Source organism: Mauremys reevesii, linkage group 3 (genome assembly GCF_016161935.1).
Source record: "Mauremys reevesii isolate NIE-2019 linkage group 3, ASM1616193v1, whole genome shotgun sequence".
Taxonomy (NCBI): Eukaryota; Metazoa; Chordata; order Testudines; family Geoemydidae; genus Mauremys; species Mauremys reevesii.
The window spans coordinates 208,217,221-208,239,886 of record NC_052625.1 but is presented as its reverse complement, the minus strand read 5'-3'; the positions used below and the strand labels follow the sequence as shown (position 1 = coordinate 208,239,886).

General features: G+C 45.9%; 1 protein-coding gene across 4 annotated transcripts in view; it reads left to right on the top strand.

Moving 5' to 3' along the window:
- The window catches only part of ZNF512 (zinc finger protein 512), a 65,156-nt gene extending 43,225 nt beyond the window's left edge, over positions 1–21,931 (top strand). For 2 of the 4 annotated variants that reach the window (XM_039529661.1, XM_039529660.1), the window contains 7 exons: positions 978–1,076; positions 4,320–4,487; positions 5,270–5,464; positions 10,943–11,044; positions 17,526–17,588; positions 18,149–18,247; positions 18,586–18,897. In XM_039529661.1, coding sequence (XP_039385595.1) covers positions 978–1,076; positions 4,320–4,487; positions 5,270–5,464; positions 10,943–11,044; positions 17,526–17,588; positions 18,149–18,247; positions 18,586–18,897 — 1,038 coding nt within the window. Of the gene's footprint in view, positions 1–977; positions 1,077–4,319; positions 4,488–5,269; positions 5,465–10,942; positions 11,045–17,525; positions 17,589–18,148; positions 18,248–18,585 lie in introns of all 4 variants that reach the window. The other 2 variants (XM_039529657.1, XM_039529658.1) reach the window with 2 other exon arrangements.
- Positions 21,932–22,666: the final 735 nt, after the last annotated feature.

Below are 22,666 nucleotides of genomic sequence, written 5' to 3'. Positions count from 1 at the left end.
GCCAACAAAACTGTCAGTTGTGTTACTGCTGTTCGGAACCCTGAGGACAGCAGTGAGACCAACGAGAATTGTATCACTTTCATGCTGCTACTGCTTGAGAAGCTCTGAGCAACAGCTGAGACAGCAGGAGTTATTCACAAGGAAAGAGGGGACACAATGGAAGAAAAGGGAGGGGGGATTGCAGGCATGCAGAGTAACAGAGGCCTCCCCTGCCCCTTAACTCACAGGATGGGAACAGCAGAAAGAGAATGTTCCTCCACTCTGGAGAGCAGAGGGTCTGGGCAACTTGAAATGTATCCGATACCTGGGAGTCAGAGGGCTTGGCTACACTTACAAATTTGCAGCGCTGCAGCAGGGTGTGAAAACACACCCTCTGCAGCGCTGCAAATTGCGGCGCTACAAAGCGCCAGTGTAGTCAAAGCCCCAGCGCTGGGAGCCGCGCTCCCAGCGCTGTCCGTTATTCCCCACAGGGAGGTGGAGTACGGACAGCGCTGGGAGAGTTTTCTCCCAGCGCTGGCGCTTTGACTACACTTAGCGCTTCAAAGCGCTGCCTCTTTGAAGTTTAAGTGTAGCCATAGCCAAAGGCTGATATGAGAAATGGAGCCCCAACCAGATAGCACCCTTATAAGGTCCGCGTATATACTCCTCTTCCCAGCAGCTGTAGGTTGGCTGGGCTTTTCATCAGTGTGGGGGCCTTTAGTTGGATGTTAAAATGATCACCTGTGAAATAGTTATCACCCCACTGGGATGAATGGAATAGTTCATTCCTCTTAAAGTTGTTCCGTTGTCCCGCAGACTTAAGCAGAGATTGCTTCATCAGATACATTCAGGTCACTTTTGGAAGGTTTCCTACACAGCCATAGATTTAGAAAGTGCTTAGATTACGGAGCTGGATTATGGAGCAAATTCCCAGAATGTAGAATTACAGAGTGCTGTGGGTCCTGTGCTCACCTTTTTTCTCTCTGCTTTGCTTTTAGCCAGTTGTGAAGGAGGGAGGTGAATTAGATGAGCAGTGTGAACGAGACCGCCTCCGGAAGGTGCTGAAACGAATGGGAAAGCTAAAGTGTATGAGGGAGGTGAGCTGCAGTATCTTGCGTCCCAAATGAAGCAGCAGCCTTTGCCAGAGTTTAGAGCACTGCATGGTGTCTGCTGGACACACTTACAAGACCCAGTCAGTGGGACTTGTGCCAAAGCTCTGGTTATGGTTTTAAGATAATGGGCCTCTTCAGAAGAACCTAATGCTGTTAGGTAACTGGGTGGACAGCACAATGGCAGAAGGGATTAAAATAGACAAATATAAAGTGATGTACGTTTAGAAGGAATGATTTAAATGATCTGCACTCGCTGAACTATTGTAACCTCTTACCTAGGGATGTGATCGGTTCTGGTGGGCTTAGCTCAACCCAAATTATAGGGCTTTATGTAGGTATTTCTGCATGAACATCTCTGACATAGGTTGTGCAGGTCAGACTACATAATCATCATGATTCCTTCTGGCCTTAAATTCTATTAATCTATTGAAACTTGAAGCTGTAGAGGTAATTGTGAAAAGAACAGACATCTGCTTAATGTGCAGCAGTGATCAACACAGCGAGTAAGATACTTAGGAAGTACAATGGCTTGGATAAACTTTGGCCACAGCTCCATTCTCAGTGAACAGGTGTGTACTTCACCACAAATTGCCCAGCCCATCTCTACAATCTGAATGAGGTCAATAACTGAATGAGCCATGTAGACTGACAGCCCCTCTTGCCTCTGTGGGTGGTCTGTCTGTATAAGGGCGGAGAGAAATTGGCAGGAGACAATGTACGCTGGCTTTTTTCCCCAAGCTGTAGCTGCTCTACAGAAAGAGGGTTTCAGTTTACAAGACCTTAGTTTGGTACTTCTCATGCACTGAGTTCACAGCAGGATGGGAGGGGGGATTGCAGGCATGCAACATCTAATATTTGTGCTGTCATCAGTGTGTCCACACCTAAGATTCTGCATTTGGTGTTCATCATTTTATCTCAGAAAAGACAAAACAGAAATTTAAAACAAAACAGTAAAATCCCAAGAAGGGCAACAAAAAAGATTTGGCAGCTATTTATAGTGGGGCTGAAAGGAGGGTACCATAAGAACTGGCCATACTGGGTCAGCCAAAGGTCCATCTAGTCCAGTATCCTGTCTTCCGACAGTGGACAATGCCAGATGCCCCAGAGGGAATGAACAGAACCAGGTAATCATCAAGTGATCCATCTCATCACCGATTCCCAGCTTTTGGCAAACAGACGCTAGGGAAACCATCCCTGCCCATCCTGGCTAATAGCCATTGATGGACCTATCCTCCATGAATTTATCTTGTTCATTTTTGAACCTTGTTATAGTCTTGGCCTTCACAGCATCCTCTGGCAAGGAGTTCCACAGGTTGACTGTTCGTTGAGTGAAAAAATACTTCCTTTTATTTGTTTTAAACCTGCTTCCTGTTAATTTCATTTGGTGGCCACTAGTTCTTGTGTTATGAGAAGGAGTAAATAACACTTCCTTATTTACTTTCTCAGCACGTGTCATGATTTTATAGACCTCTATCATATCCCCCTTAGTCATCTCTTTTCCAAGCTGAAAGTTCCAGTCTTATTAATCTCTCCTCATACAGCAGCCGTTCCATACCCCTAATCATTTTTGTTGCCCTTTTCTGAACCTTTTCCAAGTCCAATATATCTTTTTTGAGATGGGGCAACCACATCTGCACACAGTTTTCAAGATGTGGGTGTACCATGGATTTATATAGAGGCAATATGATATTTTCTGTCTTGTCTATCTCTTTCTTAATGATTCCCAACATTCTGTTCGCTTTTTTGACTGCTGCTGCACATTGAGTGGATGTTTTCAGAGAAATGTCCACAATGACTCCAAGATCTTTCTTGAGTGGTAAAAGCTAATTTAGCCCCCATCATTGTATATGTAGCGTTGGGATTATGTTTTCCAATGTGCATTATTTTGCATTTATCAACATTGAATTTCATCTGCCATCCAAAGAGGAATTAAGGACTCAGGCCAGATTCTGTGCTGTCCCTCTCGGAAGGTGTAGTATATTGTGGCTTTATTCCACCTGTGCACCCTCTGAATTTTGGATCTGTCTTGAGTGCCTGCCACTGCCTAGCTCTGAGTTACAGCAATCTTGCACGGGTACCTGAGGATTGCTCCCTGGCCCAGAATAGCCAGAGTGCATTGTGCTACAGACACACTCCCTGCCCTGATCTAACAGCTGTGCAAGAGCATGGCATAGGGCTGTTCTGAGAGCTGAATGCCAGTGGGGGAACTCCTTTACACAAGTGGTAATCCACAAAGGGATGTAATGGTGTAAATAGGCTGTAGTGACAGACAGAATCTGGTCATGAGGCTGCTTCATTTGGAAGAGTACAAGGAGGTATGAGAGGTATTTAGAGCAATGGATTGTTGATGGGGCTGACAATGCTTTATCATGCCCCATCAAAGAGGATGGGAGGGTGCTGTTGTAACGCTGACAGACCCCGGTCGTCGACGGGGCGGGATCAAACCTCGGACCTCTGGAGCTTAGTGCATGAGCCTCTACTGCATGAGCTAAAAGCCATATAGCTGTTGGCTAAGGCTGTAGAGTAGACTGATTAATCTCTCTCTAAGTGGCCTCAGTGCCACTAGATGGGACAGAGCACCACACCCAGGAGGTGTGGGGGTTACACTGTAAGATGAAAATTTCAAATGGACAAAAGTAAATTTGTGTTTATGTAGCACACAATTACTCCATGGAACTCACTGGTAGGGGATATTGAAGCAAGCCACTGACTGGTCCAATGTGGGTGTTCTGTATTTATTGTGTAGGATGTCTCTAGTCCCCAAGCACTTCGTTTTGGCAGCTATACTTGGTTGCTGTGATCACTTCCCAGTTCTCCACAGCACCATAAATATTGGTGTCTCTTCATGTGGTCACTGCCATTGGAGGTTTTCTTGCCCCTTTGAACATCTGTAATGTTCTGCAGCTGCTAAGTAGTTACCTAGCTCTGTAGCTTTAAAATGGTGGCATCTGCAGTGAGGCAAAGAGGGAAAACAGTGACCAGTGGGCTCCTTCATCCAGCCATGAATGCTTTCCCCAGGACAGTATTACACAGGGATGTGCATTATGGTGGTTTTATGATGTGCAACATCTGAGGCTGGCAGCTGCTAGAGAGTGATCAGCCTAGTCTGGATGGACCATTGGCTTCTTCAGATTCAGTAGGGTTATTTCTGTTCTTTGCCAGCCAGGGATGGGGTCTGCCACATGTGCCAGAGCTCTGGCTCCATGCTCTTCTCTTCTGCATTGACAGGGATGTACAGGCAGCTTCACCAGCATAATGGGATACCTGTACCATATGAAAAAGTGTGGGAAGGAGGCCTCTGAGTTGGAGAAAATGACCATGAAATGTCGTCACTGTGGGAAAGCATACAAGTCAAAGGCAGGGCTTGTTTATCACCTTAGGTCTGAGCATGGGCCGGTAAGTATGAGTTGCCATTGTTATCGGGAAAAGGAGCTATGGGTGGTGACCTCTCTTTCTCCAAACCACTCTTTCATTTGCCCACTTTGGACAATTGATTCTGATCTTCCCGGGCCCACTGTACACCAGAGAGCCTAGTCCCGTCTGTTTCACGCTTCACGGTGTGGTAGGGGCTGGTAGCCGCCTCCTGCCTGTCTAGTAGAATACTCCTTCCTGATCCCTTTTCATCTGGGAGGGGAACATGCGATGCTCCCCTTGTGATTGAGACTTCTGCTGCTCTGCAGCTAGGACAGCTTGATACGTAAGTAGTCTGGGTGGCAGCAAACCCTTCCCCAGCTCCCCTCACCCTCCTCCATGGGGGTATGGTGCTGGCATGTTTGATGTCCTGTGAGAGCTGCTTGTTGCTCTTCTTTTTCCCCTCCAGATTTGAGATCCGTCTGTGGGACAGGACAGGAACCAGAATGAATGTTATTCCTGAGGTGTTCAATAGAGATGGGGGTGGGGTGCGTCAGCCCATCAAAGGCACATATCTCTGGTTTCTTTCTGAGCCTTGTTGTGTCTGGGCAGAGAGCTCTCTTCCCATAACTGCCCTGATACATGGATCTCACAGTCTTTTCCTGCCCCCAGGGTACTCTTGTGCCTGAGGTTTTTTGAGGGGAAGTGACTGGGATAGGGTATTTTGGCCTGGGTCTGAAGGACCTTGACGGATCATTCTAGGCATTCAAGTGTGGCCTAAGTGGGATCTGATGAATAGGGCTCACCCTACTGCCCTTTCCTTGCAGGTCACTTTCCTCCATGAAGAAGAGAGGCCTGAGAGTCTGAAGGAAATGACCCTGGAGCCCAGTAGTGCAGGCAGAGTCCAGAGAAAATCTGCTAAGGTGGCAGTCTATTACCTTCACGAGCTAGCTAATGAAGAGCTGGCCAAGGAGTGGCCTAAGAAGAAGGTTCTACAGGACCTAGTCCCAGATGATCGGAAGGTATAAGGGTTTAGGTGGGGACTGTATTAGCAACAAGTTTTGCACAACAGAAGAATCCTGCACTGGCCCCTAGGAGATGACACTGTATAGTGCTTTCTGGTTCCAGGCAATGGGCCAGTAGTACCTGATTGGGTGTGGAAAGAGCTGATTTATGACACAATATAAAATGGGGTATACCTGGCTAGGCAGCAGTACTGCTGAAAAGGATTTGGGGATTATAGTGAATCACAGATTGGATATGAGTCATCAGTGTGATGCACTTGCAAAAAATGCAGATATTCTTAGAAGACTCCTGTTACTACATCCATGTAAAACATGGGCGGTAACTGTTCTTTGAGTAGTTGCAGACATGTATTCTAAAGAAGTGTGTGTATGCTCAGCGCACTGAAATCAAAGAATATTGCCTAGCAGTACTCTAGGAGCTGCACTCACGCTCTTCCCTCTGCCCTGGCTATATAAGGGTGACACTTCTCTGATCCCCATAATTTCCTTCTGACTGCCCAGAGCTAGTTAGAGCACTCAGTGTGGTGTTTCTTCACATAGATTTTCGTACCTCAGTCTTCTGAGATTTAGTCGTAAATAATTAAAGTAGTTAGGGGGGAGGGATAGCTCAGTGGTTTGAGCATTGGCCTGCTAAACCCAGGGTTGTGAGTTCAATCCTTGAGGAGGCCACTTAGGGATCTGGGGCAAAAATTGGTCCTGCTAGTGAAGGCAGGGGGCTGGACTTGATGACCTTTCAAGGTCCCTTCCAGTTCTAGGAGATTGGTATATCTCCAATTATTACCTTTAGTTTATTAGCTAGTAGTACCTTAGTTAGAATAGTGATTTAGGTTAAATATCTTTGTTTTTTTGGTGCAATGCCTTCATCAGGATTCAAGCTCTGTCTGTCACGTGGGGTGGCTATTCCTAATAGTGATTCCCCACACAAAGTGTGTATTGTGTTGGGAGAGGTGCTTCATCTGCAAGTCTTTAAGAAAAGAACGCAAGGGACTTGAGACTCGAGCAGCACCTGATGGGGCAGGCCAGGAGGCCTGCCTCAGCACCAGAAATAGTACCAGCTCCTCAGATGTCATCAGAGCCGCAACGAGCCAATGTTTCTTGTCCGGACACTGAGGAAGAGGGATCGTTGACTGTTACTCAGGCCCACCAAGAAAAGGACCAATAAAACGGACTGTAGTCACTCCAGATTTCGGGGAGCATCATCTTCCTTTGCCAGAATCAGTGCAGACTGGCACCATGACTCTTCAGGTATGTGTGGTGGAACTGGGCCTTCTACCTGCCCTCTGGTACCAGGCAAACATCAACTTGAGGCTGTACCGTTGACTCTGGCATTGTACATTGAGCCAAGTAGTGACGGCATTGACACTGACAGTGTCCACACCTCTGGTGTACCAGGCAGTATCAGATCTGCTATGCCTTTTGGTTCCCGATTCTCCAGTTATCTAGGAACATTCAGCTGCTGCGACTTCCTAAGTAATGACCCCACCGTCGGGGTTAATTACACAGGTGTCCCAGATACCAGCACTGCATATTACTCTGAGTACACAGTTGAGGCTGGCACCTTCATTGGGGTTCATTGGCAGAGCAGTCTGCTTAGGCACCAACGGTGATCATGATGCAAACCATGTCATGAGGATTGGTACTGACCCCAGCATCAATGCCTCTTTTCGGTACCAAGAGAGAGTGTGTTGCCTATGCCAATCTTCAGAGCACCAATTTATTTACCGGCCTTGGCATTGATGTTACCACCATGTTGGACCTCCGAGGAGGCTGGATGGTGGCTTGCCCCTTGGGGGTTTCTCCCTCATTGACTCTGGATGATTCTGGGTATTCGTCTAGCTCAAGCTCAAGGTTGTCCTCCATTCCTTTGTCTTTCAAATGCCAGACTAAAGACAGCCCAGACCTCCTGCTGATACTGCCCAGGACTTTTCCTGCTGCAGAGAAAGGGGCTCACTGTTTACTGGCCACTGATTCCTTACCCATCTCCATCGTGGCATGGGAGTCCATGGGATGGTCCTTGTTCCTTAAGGACCCGATCTTCAACCCACTCCAGGGCAAGATCACCCAACAAATCCATGTCATCACCTCCCCAGCCACCTACATAAGAACAGCCATACTGGGTCACACCAAAGGTCCATCTAGCTCAATATCCTGTCTTCCGACAGTTGTCAGTGCCAGCTGCCCAGGTGCAAATTCAGGTGGAGGATGACACCTCAGAACATGTGCAACCTCAGACACATGTGCAGGGTCTGGTACTGCACTGCAAGGCCTGTGAACCCCCTTCCTCAGTCCTCATCATCACCAGATTACACCTGAGTACCGGATGCTTCCTTTCCAGTGCCTGAGGACTTTTGGGCACATCAGAAGCTCCTTAGACAACTGGGTTCAGCCTTGGGTATATCAGGCTGAATTGGTGCAGGAAAACACACAAAAGTTAGTGAACATTCTTCTGTCCTCAATCCCAGGGCGAGTAGCTCACCCTATTAGCAAAGCACTGTTGCAATCTGCTATGGCCTTGTGGGACACCCTTTGACATCTGTGGCAAAGCATATGGGCAAGTACGGTATTATGTCCCTATGCAGGGATTCAAGTATTTTTATTCACATCCTGCTCCTAACTTGCTTGTTGTGACAGCAGCCAATGAGAGGTTGCATCAAGAGAGGTACAAGTCCATGCCCCAGGACAGAGGTAAAGAGGTTGGCTCCTGGGTGGAAAGATTTATTCAACTTCCTCCTTAAAAATGTAAATTACAAATGAGCAGGCACTGCTATCCAAATATAATTTTATGAACTGGGACTCTGTAGCCAAGTTCACAGACAAATTACCAAATCCTTTCAAGGGGAGTTCAAGGCATTTGTTGTGGAGGGTCACCTGGTTGTTAAGACATGTTTTCTATTGGTCCTGGACATAGCTGTTATGGCTATCAAAGTATTTGCTTCACTGGTCACAATAAGAAGAGCACCATGGTTGCAGAATTCAGGAATAGCACCAGATATCCAACAGAATGTGGAAGGCCTATCTTCTGATGGTCATTTTATATTCTAAGACAAAACGGTTGATACTTTATGTTCATTTAAGGATTTGCAAGCAACTCTGTACTCTCAGGCCTAGCTCTTAGCTCCCTGCAAAATCATTTGGCTGCAATCTCAGCTTTCCATCCTCCCATCTAAGGAAAGTCAATATTCTCAGACCCTATGATGATGAAGTTGTTTAAAGGTATTGTTCATCTTTTTCCACCAGTGAAGGAAACGGTGCCATCGTGGGAACTTAATATGGTGGTGGCAGCACTGATGGGTCCATCATTTGAGCTGACAACATGCTCATTGGCTCTCCTCTTACGGAAGGGGCCTTCTTTATGACTATAACATCCTCAAGAAAAATCAGCAATATACAAGCTTTAATGGCAAATCCTCCAGACACTCAATTCTTCAAGGACAAGGTGTCTTTAAGATCACACTCAACATTTTTGTCCCAAGTGGTATCTGTTTCACCTTAACTGGGTTATTTTCTTACCTATATTTTTTCCCACACCATGTTCAGCTGTGAAGGAACTACATGTGCATACCTTAAATGTCAGACGGTGCTTATCATTCTGTTTAGAAAGGGCTAAGCCACTTTGTATGTTATTTCGACTCTGTGCTGAGCAGATGAAAGGATAACTGGTCTCCGCTCAGACTTTTTCCAAGTGGATAATTGCCTGTATTATCTTGGCTTATGGAGTTACTCAGATGACACCAGCTTAGTCATTACAGTCTTATCCAGCAGGAGCTCAAGTGACATCAATTGCATTTCTTAGCAATGTCTCCGTATTGGATATTTGCAGGGCTCCAACAAGGTCTTCTATTCATACTTTTGTTAGACATTATGCTATCACCCTAGCATCAAGATCTGATGCAAACTTTGGTAAGACAGTTCTGCAGTCACTGTTTAAATAGACTCTGAGCTCCACCTCCTGCTGAAACTGCTTGTGAGTCACCTGAGAGGAATATATGTCAGCACCCTTGAAGAAGAAAAGACTGTTACTTACCTGTGTCTTAACTGTTCTTTGAGATGTGGATGCAGACTTGTATTTTACAACCCATCGTCTGTCCCTTCTGAATCTGAGTCTGCAGCTGGGGTTTCAGGGCAAAGGAACTGGGGGGGGGAGGGGGGTCAGAGTGTTGCCACTCTTATATAACCATAGGAGTGCCACCCCATGGCAAAATTCTCCAATTTTGGTGTGCTTGGCACCTACACACCTGATTGGAATACATATCTCCACCCACATCTTGAAGAACAACAGTTGTGGCACAGATAAGTAACAATCTTTTCTGATCTACTTAGCACTTGTGAAACCTCAGCTGGAATATGTCCAATCTTGGGCACTACATTTTAAGAAAAATTTGGACATATTGGAGAGAGTGCAGAGATGAACAAAAAAAAAGAGGTTTAGAAAACCTGATTTGTGAAGAAAGGTTGAAAAAATTGAACCTGTTTAGTTTAGAGAACCCTACCCTTAGTTTAGTGTCCCTATTTGGGAAACAAATATTTAATAACAAGATCTTCAGTCTAGCAGAGAAAGGTATAACATGATCCAAAGGCTGGGAGTTGATTTTTAACTACAAGAGTAATTAACCATCGGAACAATTTACCAAGGGTCGTGGTCGATTCTCCATCACTGACTATTTTTTAATCAAGATTGGATGTTTTTCTAAAAGATCTGCTCTAGAAATCATTTTAGAGAAGTTATATGTCCTGTGTTATACAGGAGGTCAAACTAGATGATCATAGTGGTCCCTTCTGGCCTTAGAATCTATTAATATAGCTCAGGGGTACAAGGACAACATGAAAACAATCTTTAAATATGTAAAAAGATTGTATAAAGAGAATGATGATCAGTTGTTCTCCATGTTCACTGATAGGACAAGAAGAAATCAGCTTAGTTTGCAGCAAGGGAGATTCAGGTTAGATGTAAGGAAAAACTTTCCAACTCTTAAGGATAGTTAAGCACTGGAACAGGTTACCTAGGGAGGTTGTGGAATGCCCACTTTGGGGTTTTTTTAGGAACAGGTTAAACAAACACCTGTCCTGGATGATCAATGTACTTAGTCCTGTCTCAGCACAGGGGAATGGACTAGATGACCTCTTGAGATCCCTTTCAGGCCTAAATTTGTGTGATTCTGTGAGGGAGAGGGGCCTGGGTCCTACTCTTTTATGTAACCGAGGGTGGGAAGAATCACTCCAGTGTGAGTTTGGGGGAGGTTTTGGATGCCAGGAGTGAAGTGAAGTAGGGATTTAGCCAAGCTTGTGGAGAGTCGCTCAGTGGTGCTGGGGAAGGTTATTCATTGAGTTTCACTGTTGGATCGGGAGGAAAGTTTACTACAAGGGAAGTGACTACTGTGGGGAAAAAGCCTTAAAACTTAAGAGGCGCATGCTTGACCCTGTGTGTAGCCATCCTGCCATCTGACTTCAGATTCTGTCTCCATTCTTCTGTCTCAGCTGAAATACACCCGGCCCGGACTGCCCACATTTAGTCAGGATGTGTTGTGCAAGTGGAAATCGGAGATAAAGATGTACCGAAGGGTCCACTGTCCAAACCAGGTAACCAACCCCCAGTCCTTTCTAAAGCACTGAAGAGACCAAGTCCGAGGACCTTAGAAAAATAATTTAGTCTGGCCAGGCTGTACAGCAATGAGTTGAGAGACTTTCACAAGGCCACAATCAAGGTTCATCTCTGTGTCTGGAGGAATCAAACACTACTTGCTCTCAGGGTGACTATCTGTCAGTTTCTCACTGAGGTTCTGGATGTGCCTGGGCAACATTTAAGTTGCTTCTCAAGAGATGATCCTGTGTTATTATGGATAGAAAAATCCAGTGGGGAACTATTGGGTCCATTGGTGGACACTGTTAGTGTCTCTCCAAAGGTGAGTAAGAACTGAGTGGTCATTAGTCCATTCCCTAGGAACCATCACTTAAGTTTGAGAATCTTGCAAACTCCACCCAGACTTTCCAGAGCAAGGCTATTGAGGGGTTAGAGAACCCTCTCTGCCTGCAGGCAGAACCCTGGTATTTTCTAGATCCTTGTTGCCTGGGCTTTAGGTCTGGGTTTAGTATGGACACTGCACTGGTCTCTCTGGTTAGTGATGGATGAAGGCCAGATGTCCATGCCGATTCTGATCAGTATGACAGCATCCTACAATATTATCCTACCCATGGCTGCCTGCACTGTGGGACTCCTCATAGAAGAGAAATGTGTCTACTTCCCTGTCAGAGATCCTTGCGAAAGTGTTGGCAAATGCTCATCCATGCCCAAGGACTCCTGTGAGGAATCCTGGAGAGTTGTATTCCCAGCCCTCATATCTGAGGCCACTTGTTGGGTAGAGATGCAGTTTGGGTATGGTTCCTGTCATGAATAGTTAGTAAAGGGTTAAAAATAGTACCTGGTAGGCACCTGACCTGAGGACCAATCAGGGAAGAGAATTTGAAATTTCTAGGAGGGAACTTTTTCCCTCTGATCCTGTGTGTTTTGTCTTTAGCCGTCTGGAGTTACAAGAGTCCAGATGTTTTAATCAAGTCTACAAGTTTCTACCTTTCTGAACTAATTTCTTCTAGTCAAGATAGTGAGTATTAGAAAGATACTTTGTGTCATTATCTAATAATCCTATGTGTGCAATTCTGTGTGTTTGTTATTGATTATTCTTAATTCTGCCTGTACTGGTTGTACTGAGAAGAGAGAGGATTCTCTCCAGAATTTAGCAAGGTTATACCCTATGAGTGTCCAGCTTGGACTCATAGAGATTCTGTATTTTCTTGTTTTTCTTTTAATAAATTCTTTCTATAAAGATTTGATTAAATCCCTTCTACTGTGGATATAGGGAAAGGGGCTAAGACATTCTCTCTCGGTGGTGAGACAGCTTATCTCCGGGCAGAGAAGGGAGGGGGAAGAGATAGTTCCTCCTGGGTTTGATTCAAGCAGTTTGAATCAGGTATCTCTTTCCAGGACTAGGGAAGGGGAGGGGGGGAGGGGGAGGTAAGTCCCTCTTTGTGTTGAGTCAAGGATTTGAGGCGTATATCTTTCCAGTGGCTAGGAGAGAGGGAGGGGGGAGGTTTCCCTCCTGTGAGTTGATCTGTATTTCCCCAGGGAACGTCTCTGGAAAGGGGAGTGGGAATACAGGGGTGTCTCGGCCCACGTAATTGACCGAGTGGTGGCAGCCTGAATAAGACCTACCCTAGGATTTTGGGGTGGGGAAGACATGCGGGTCCTCACTTTGAAACCCCCCAGTTTCAAGTGAGGGTAGACTCTGACATGGTGGCAGTGGTGTTTCGGACCCAGAGAGAGAGGCGCGCTTTTCTACCAGAGGCACTCTGAGGCAGTTTCAGGGTTAGAAGTATTTTCAGTTTTTTGCAGGGCTTTCTGTTACAAAGCCCTCCTGCGGAGCGGTGCTTTCGTCCATTGTGAGACGAGATACCACTCAGGATTCCCGAGGTGGGGGGAAGTGCTCATCAAAGTACATTCCCATCCAGCGGGAAAAACAGGTTTGGGGGGGGAGGGAATAAACCCTCCAGCCAGGTTTTTTTTCCCTGTGTCTTTTGAAATCCTCTGGAGCCAAGGAATACAAATCCCTGAGAGGATTCACTAGATTTTTTTTTTTCACAGGTACTAAGTAGCAACAGCCTGTCAGCTGGGCTTCTTAGTGCCACAGCTCAGAAGGAGAGGGAGACAGAGAATTTTTTTTAATCTTTCCCTCTTTCTCAGTACAAAACAGTAACATTACACAAACCACAATTTGCTATACAAAGGATTGATTTCTCTTTCTTTACTCAAGTTATCCTAGCCAGGGTTAGGGACTGTCAAACACCACAGACAGTTCACTGACTGCATAGGGGTGTGACCAGCACCAGAAGGCACACAATCATGAGTGCTGGTGAAACAATTAGCAAACTCGACCTGGCCAGGCTGCAGGCTGAAGAAAAACAAAAGTGCCATCGTCATGTTGAAACATACAGCTCTGTCTTTTCATTGGATCCAGACCATACATCCCCGCTTTCCCAGTGTCTGTCTGAGGTAGGGGCTTGAATGGCAGTGAGCTGGCTGAGGTTCATGACAAATAAGAAACAGGTGATACTGCATGGGGGGGATTACTAAAGCATATGTGATTGTGTGGGGGAGCTGTCCTATAGTATGAGGCTTTGCCCACATTTGTCACGAGGTTCGCAGCCTACAGGGACTGCTGAAGTGCCAGAGGTTTAGGAACAAATTGATCACCAGGACCAGATTGTATTCACTCAAGATTTCTGAAGGAACTTAAATATGAAATTGCAGAACTATTAACTGTGGTATGTAACCTTCACTTAAATCAGCCTCTGACTGGAGGATAGCTAATGTGATGCCTAATTTTTAAAAAGGCTCCCAAGGTGATCCTGGTAATTACAGACCGGGAAGACTGACTTTGGTACCGGGCAAATTGGTTGAAACTATTAGGGAACACAATTATCAGACACACAGATTAACATGATGTGTTGGGGAAGAGCCAACACAGCTTTTGTAAATGGAAATCCTGCCTCGCTAAGCAGTCATGGGGTAAGAGAGAAGGTCATCTCATGGATCAGTAACTGGTTAGAAGGTAGGAAACAAGGGATAGGAATAAAGGGTCAGTTTTCACAGTGGAGAGAGGTAAATAGCAAGGTTCCCCAAGGATCTGTACTGGGACCAGCGCTGTTTAACATAGTCATAAATGATCTGGAAAAATGGGTAAACAGTGAGGTGGCAAAGTTTGCAGACACTATAGAATTACTCAAAATAGCGAAGTCCAGTGCTGATTGTGAACAGTTTACAAAGGGATCTCACAAAACTGAGTAACTGGGCAAGAAAATGTCAGATGAAATTCAGTGTTGATAAATGCAAAGTAATGCGCATTAGATAATTTAATCCCAACTATACATGCAAAAGGATGGGGTCTAAATTAGCTGTTACCACTCACGAGAGATCTTGGAGTCATTATGAATAGTTCTTTGAAAACATTTACTCAGTGTGCAACAGCAGTCAAAAATGCTAATAGAATGTTAGGACCCATTAGGGAAGGGATTGATAATTAAACAGACTTGGTACACCCTCACCTTGAACACTGCATGCAGTTCAGGTCACCCATCTAAAAAAAGATATATTAGAATTGGAAAAAGTACAGAGAAGGGCAAGTTTCAGAGTAGCAGCCGTGTTAGTCTGTATCCGCAAAAAAACCAGGAGTACTTGTGGCACCTTAGAGACTAACAAATTTATTTCAGCATGAGCTTTCGTGAGCTAAAGCTCACTTCTTCGGATGCATAGAATGGAACACACAGACAGGAGATATTTATACATACAGAGAACATGAAAAGGTGGAAGTATGCATACCAACAGGCAGAGTCTAATCAATTGAGATGAGCTATCGTTAGCAGGAGGAAAAAAAACTTTTTGAAGTGATAATTAAGATGGCCCATAGAAGGTGTGAGGAGAACTTAACATAGGGAAATAGATTCAATTGGTGTAATAATTGGTGTTATTCTCTACGCAAAAGAATAAATGGACACAAATCTGACATCAGGAATCATAACATTCAAAAACCAGTGGGAGAACACTTCAGCCTCTCTAACCACTCAGTGACAGACTTGAAGGTGGCAATTTTGCAACAAAAAAACTTCAAAAACAGACTCCAAAGAGAAACTGCTGAACTCGAATTAATATGCAAACTAGATACAATTAACTGTGGTTTAAACAAAGACTGGGAATGGTTGGGTCATTACTGCGTGCTTTGGTCTTAACTATCTTGAGCAGTTTAGTATCATTTGCAAACTTTGCCACCTCACTGTTTACCCCTTTCTCCAGATCATTTATGAATAAGTTGAATAGGATTGGTCCTAGGACTGACCCTTGGGGCACACCACTAGTTACCCCTCTCCATTCTGAAAATTTACCATTTATTCCTACCCTTTGTTCCCTGTCCTTTAACCAGTTCTCAATCCATGAAAGGATCTTCCCTCTTATCCCATGACAGCTTAATTTACGAAAGAGCCTTTGGTGGTAATAAGAAAAATCTATGGGTATGTCTACTTTGCAAAGAAAAACCTGTGGCTGCCCCATACCAGCTTACTTGGGCTCCTGGGGCTGTTTCACTACAGTGCAGACTTCCAGGATCTAGGATCCTTCCACTGTGCAGGGTCCTAGAGCCTGGGCTCCAGCCCAAGCCCAGAAGTCTACACTGCAATGAAACAGCCCTGCAGCCTGAGTCAGCTGGCATGGGACAGCTGTGGGTGTCAGGCTATGTCTACACAGCAATTTATGTCCTTTATGGCTAACCCAGGCTAAGAACTGGGAATAATTTTCTTATGTTTCCTAATCCTTTCTCCTTGTGGTATGTCTACACAGCAATGTAAGCCTTGGGTTGGTGGGATTTGAGTCAGCTGACCCATGTCAAGAACCCTGGGCTTGAGCGTCTACACTGCATTTTAACCCTAGGTTAAGGATTTTCTGACCCATGCCTGAACCTAGGGCTCTGGTCTCCACACTGCTGTGCACAGATCCGAGTCAAAGTAACTGTATCCCAGAGTGCCTACTCCCATTCCTCCCACCACCCCACCCCACCCCGTGAACACTCTAGCCCTACGAAAGTGGTGCACTGTGGGAAAACTCTACTGCCAACCCTGTTTCCTAAGTGAGACAATACTGTTGATGGGACTCAGGTGCCCCAAAGAGCACATGATACATAAACTGCAAGTTTAGCTCCTTTGATTGCTGTCTCAGTAGAATGATGGCAGTTTGAGAAGGGTTTATACTGAACTTGCAGAGCACCACTCGGGTTTGGCCCAGCCACTCCTCCATCATGGTGGGGAGGCTGCCAGGTGAGATTTGAGCCTCTGCTCTTCCAGGGGGTTAGAGGAGTCCAAAGGGAAAAGTGAAAATACCTCCACATTTCATGAAAGGGGCCATGTCCCCACAGTCTCATGGAGGGCAAAGACTGGTAGTCTTAGGAGGAAGGTCTGGGCTCCTTATCCCTTGTGTGTCCAAACAACCCAAGGCTGAGTCCCAGGATGCTGAAAATAAAAATAAGGAAAAACTGGTCCCTCTGTTTCTTCAGAGGGCTCAGGGTGCTCTCAAAGTTTCACTAGCAGATAGGCCCTGTTTCCTGGGGCTAAGGAGTTCAGCACTAGCTCTCTTTGCTCCTGGAAGCCACCCAGAGACCATGCCTGAGCCAGTATTCTCCCTACCCTTCCCCAGGACTGACAAAGTGCAACAGATTGGGATTGTTTGAACCCAGAGGAGCTCTTTAACTCCTCCTTGACTGGGACAGGGGGCTGCCCCACTACAACCCTTTCTGTGCAATGGACCTTGCTGTGTTTTTTTAGGGCTCTATCATCAACATGCCTTGGAGTATTATAATGTTGTTCTGCATGTGTGATTACCCTCAGAAATTGCAGATGACCCAGTGCAGCAGCCACTGCCTCACCAGCATTTTCCACATGAAGCATGTTGCTTCCTGTGCTCCAGATTCTGCACTGGCTTCCTTATGAGCACAATTCAAGGTGGTGTGATTGGTATTCAAAGCACCACCGGGTCTAGTCATAGAAGTGCCCCTTTCCCAATGACAGCTGGGACCATTGAGGTCAGCTGCAGTACTTTCCCCATCTGTGAATGTGGAGGAAGAGTCCTAGATTCTGGTAATTACCTCCACCCATTTCTCGGACAGAGCCCAGGTTGATGGACCTTCAGGGCATGGTGCAAACCCTATCAATTCACTTGGGGGGTTAGTAGAATGGGCATCTCTATCAGCAGCTCATTGCTGGATAGGGTCTCTTTATTTTGTCTGAGATTTGCACACTTGCCCAGAGGTGGGAATTATTTCATTTACTGGAGCCTTAAACAAATCTATTTGCAAAGGGCTCTCTTCTCCCCATCCCTGTCATGTCTGGTCTTATAAAACTGTGTATCCTTTCTTTGCTTTCTCCCTTCTAAGGAAGGACAATTCCAGAGAAAAAAACATTTCTGTGCATGGGGAACTGATTCCTCAGCTGTGTCTTGCTGACAGCTGTTGCCCTTCTCTCATTTCAGGGCTGTGAGTCTGTATATGGCAGTGTCTCAGGACTCAAATCTCACCTCGGCACCTGCACCTTGGTTTGTACCATTTCTATACAGTCTCTTTCATACATGCACTCCCACTGTTGTTGTTCCCCAAATACGTGCATATCAGTCATTACCCTGCTGGATCCTTGTCTGTCAAGGCTCTTTAATAGCCGCTTCTCCACAGTGTCTGACTGCCTCCCCAAGTATTAATGGATCTGCATCACAAATGCACTGTGGGGCAGTAAGATTGTATGTCCCTTATACCTGTACCTCAGTCACTGTCCTGCCTGCAATCTCATGGCTACAAGAGCACCTTTACCAGATACTCCCCCTGTGTGAGACCGCAAGGCCTCCAGCAGCGATGGAGGTTACTTGGGGAGTAGCTGAAGCTGGTTCCACCCTCATTCTCTCAGGCCGCGCTTGTGCATCAGTTTCTGTGCTGCTGTGGCCTGAGTGCTCACCCTCTTGGATGAGTTAAGGGATTTTGTGCTCTGTCTCCTTACTACTGGATCACGTCTGGCCATGCCTTGGGTGCAGGGTCTGGGCCTTTCAGTGTCACTGGGCAGAGAGGAGGGTGGCATCTGGTGATGTGTTTTCTGTTTTGGTGGCAGGGAGACTTTGTGGCTGGGAAATACAAGTGTCTCCTATGTGAGAAGGAATTCATATCAGAGAGCGGGGTCAAGTATCACATCAACTCTGTGCATGCTGAGGTGAGAAGAGCGTGGTGCCCTGCCCCCTTCAAAGGGATGGGGGGAAGTGCCATGTCCTACCCCTTGTCCCATGCTGCTGCCACTCTATTCATTTTGCCAGCACCTTCCATATTCTGCAGTATTAGCCAACCCATTGCAGAATCCAGTGTGCCCCCAGAGAGCAGGATAGAATCTGCCCAGCAACTGGTAAAAATAACGCTGTGCTGGCCAGCCTAATTCTCGGATCCCATTTCTCTGCTAATCCCTGCCCTGTGGGTGATTCCAGCAGTAGAACATGACAGGCACCCCTATTGTATCTCCTCCTCCAGTACTAACCCTCTGCCTTCTGAACCCTCCAGGACTGGTTTGATGTGAATACCACTAACAAAAAAAGCTTTGAGAAGCTGATGAAAATCCGCCAGAGAGAAGATGAGCAGAGAAAGCAGCGAAAGAAGTGTATTGCAGCTCGGAGCAGAAAGAAAAGGCCTGGAATTGTATCTGCCAAGAAGCTCCTTGGTGCAGGGGCCGAGAGAAGCAGAAGAAGGAGTAAGAGGGGGCATTCCCAGCTGGTGGACAATGAGAGCAGGAGCAGCGAGGAGGAGGAGGAGGAGCCCCAAGCTGCACAGAGAGCAGAAACTCCAAAAACTATCCGCAAACGGGGCAGGAAATAGATCATTGGAGGCAGAGGAACTAGACAGTTCTAGGAAGCCAGGAGCCCAGGTCATGGCACAGCAGTCACTCCCTCCCGTGGACAGTGGCACTAGCAGTGTAGTTTGTGCCCTAGTTACAGGCTGAGTTCAGGTTATGTTAGTTGCTTATTTAGTGATTTTAAATATTTCAGTCTCCGTTACAGCTCTCTGCTTTTGTTGTCCTCCTCTTAGGGATCCTCAGCTTTGGTGAGGGCAGGTTTCCTTGATGGATCTCTAGGGCTGGGTGTGCAGGTCTCAGTTGGGGGAGTGATTTCCTTTGGGGTAGTGTGTGCAGATCCTGGGCAGTTTCTGGGGTGGGGCACAGATGCTCTGGCTTGATCACCTGCAGCCCAGTGCTACCTCAGGTGCTTAAAGGGGCTGCCTCTGAGACTCAGACACCTGAGTGCTGTCTCCCCCTTAGGTCATTGCCATAAAGCACCATCCCTTCAAACTCAGCACTGCCCAGCAGTTTAGGAGTCCAGGCCTGCCTGAGAGGGTAGGACATCACCCTGCCAAAAGCAGGAGTGTTTGCAGTGAGCTAATGTACCCTTCAGCACCTGCCTCCTTTAAGGCTGAGCACTGACTGGTCCCTAAAAGTGGGGAGGGAGCTCTTCCTCCAGTCTGTGGCTAAGGACCAGCTCTCTGGACCCTTGCCTTCCAGAGGCACATGGCAGCAAACTTGTCTGCCAGCACGCTACAGTCTGGGGATGTGTGAGATCAGTGCAGATGGCTTGTGCTGTGTTACAGGTTCACACTTCATAACAGCCAACCCCCACCTGCAGGACAGAGCTCATACACAGTAGCAAAGCCCTGCGTATTGCTGCCATGGGGTGGCCTTGCCCTAGTTTGGTGTCTTTCTTCCCTCAAGCCTCAGTAGGAGCTGCTTCTCCTTGTCAGTGAGCTCTGCAGGTGCCTTCTCCCCTGAGCTAGTTGTAGCCTGCTCCTGGGATTGCCACCTTTACCGGGACAAGCCTTATGTAATGGGCCTTCCTGTGTGTTGGTGTCAGGGCTGGAGGAAGGGGGTCCTGTTTACCTGTTGAATTAAGTTTTAATTTAGTGCATGGTGAGTGTTCTGCCATGTTCCACTTGTACAGCAGGGCCAGTTGAGACCCATAAATGGATAACATCTCTGGCAGGCTTAGCCACCCCCATTCTCTGCTGGGTAGAGAAGGGGCCTGCAGGATTTCTGATGTCAGCTCACATGCCCTGACAGAAAACTGCAGGATTTGATGTCTCTTTACCCTCTCCTCTCTTGTCCCGCTACAGTTCCCTGCCTCAGCTGGCTCTTTAGTTTGATACATGAGGATTCAGTTCATATCTCGCTGCAGTGGAAGCTTCCACATCAGCCAAAGTTGCTGGTGCTGAAATTCACAGCGGATTCCCTGAGGTGCACAGGGCACAGTCAGGTTTATTCATGTGTTTGTTTCTAGCAGTGATGTTCATTCACCCATATAATCAAATTGCCTTTGTGGCTGGGGGTAGGACCCAAGCTCTCCCCAGCCATGGCCATTTTACAGAAGCTACACCCTAATATGCGTAGAGTGAAGCAAATTACACCCACCTCTTGTCTCATACAAACTAACACCTATGGCGATTGTTGGACTCTGCATGCAATGCTCCATTCTGATCTAGGGGCAGCAGCTGCATTTCATGCTGGGACCTGCAGTTGTCATGGATTGCAGTGCTGTATTAAAGAGGCAGGTTTCTGGGCTCTTCTATAGAGGCTGTGAGATGTGTGGTCAGAGCAGCAAGATCAGAACAAAATGAAATAAAATGTCACCAATGCAAGAATGTGATAGCTTCTTTGGTGTATAGTGTCTTTAGAATCATCCCCACTTTAGCAGTGTGGGGCAGAAGAGTGCAGAACTGCCTGTCTCTGGGCTTGTTGTGGGTGGCAATAGGACGCATGCCCTTAAGCACTGAGGCAAAGAGCCCTCACTTTCAGTTTTTCAACCACTTCTCTATCCAGCACTCCAACCCTCCTCACAGCCTGTTGCATTAATGTAGGTGAAATATGTGGGCACAGAGAGTCAAAGGCATGTATTAGGAACACAAAGAATTCTAACAGTGGTGTTGATCCATTTGTAGATGGAAATGGTAGAATTATCAATAATAATGCAGAAAAGGCAGAAGTGCTCAATAAATACATCTGCATTGGGGGGTGGGGGGAATGATGTAGTCATATATGATAACACTTTTGCCACTTCACTAGTAGCTGTGGAGGATGTTAAACAGCAGCTATTAAAGTTTGACATTTTTAAATCAGCAGGTCCAGATAACTTTCATCCAAGAGTTTTAAAAGAGCTGGCTGAGAAGCTTGCTGAACCATTAATGTTGATTTTCAGTAAATCTTGAAACACTGGGGAAGTTCTAGAAGACAGCTAATTATTGGGTCAACAAGTGAAAAGGGTAAATGGGATGACCTGGGTAATTATAGGCCAGTCATTCTGATTTTGATCCCAGTCAAGATAATGGAGCAGCTGATACAGAGCTCAATAAATAAAGAATCAAAAGGATGGTAAAATAATTAATGTCAATCAACATGGAAAATAGATCCTGTCAAACCTACTTGAAATTTTTTTAATTAAATTACAAGTTTGGTTGATAAAGGTAATAGTGTTGATGTATTAGACATTGACTTGGTACTGCACAACATTTTGATTAAAAAACCTAGAACAATATAAACTTAACCTGGTGCACATTAAATGGATTAAAAGCTAGCTAACTGATAGGTCTCAAAATGTAATTGTAAACGGGGAATCATCATTGAGCAGATGTTTTTATATTGGTATCCTGCAGAGATTGGGTCTTGGCCCTGCACTAGTTAACATTTTTGTCAATTACCTGGAAGAAAACATACAGTCGTCACCAAGAAGGTTTGCAGATGTCACAAAAAATTGGGAGAGAGGTAAATAATGACGAGGACAGGTCACTGATACAGAGTGATCAGGATGGCCTGGCAAGCTGAGTGCAAACAAACAATATGTGTTTTAATATAAGAACATAAGAAAGGCCGTACCGGGTCAGACCAAAGGTCCATCCAGCCCAGCATCTGTCTACCGACAGTGGCCAATGCCAGGTGCCCCTGAGGGAGTGAACCTAACAGGCAATGATCAAGTGATCTCTCTCCTGCCATCCTCTGACAAACAGAGGCTAGGGACACCATTCTTACCCATCCTGGCTAATAGCCATTTATGGACTTAGCCACCATGAATTTATCCAGTCCCCTTTTAAACATTGTTATAGTCCTAGCCTTCACAACCTCCTCAGGTAAGGAGTTCCACAAGTTGACTGTGCGCTGCGTGAAGAAGAACTTCCTTTTATTTGTTTTAAACCTTCTGCCTATTAATTTCATTTGGTGACCCCTAGTTCTTGTATTATGGGAATAAGTAAATAACTTTTCCTTATCCACTTTCTCAACATCACTCATGATTTTATATACCTCTATCATGTCCCCCCTTAGTCTTCTCTTTTCCAAACTGAAGAGTCCTAGCCTCTTTAATCTTTCCTCATATGGGACCCTCTCTAAACCCCTAATCATTTTAGTTGCTCTTTTCTGAACCTTTTCTAGTGCTAGAATATCTTTTTTGAGGTGAGGAGACCACATCTGTACACAGTATTCGAGATGTGGGCGTACCATGGATTTCTATAAGGGCAATAATATATTCTCAGTCTTATTCTCTATCCCCTTTCTAATGATTCCTAACATCCTGTTTGCTTTTTTGACCGCCTCTGCACACTGCGTGGACAT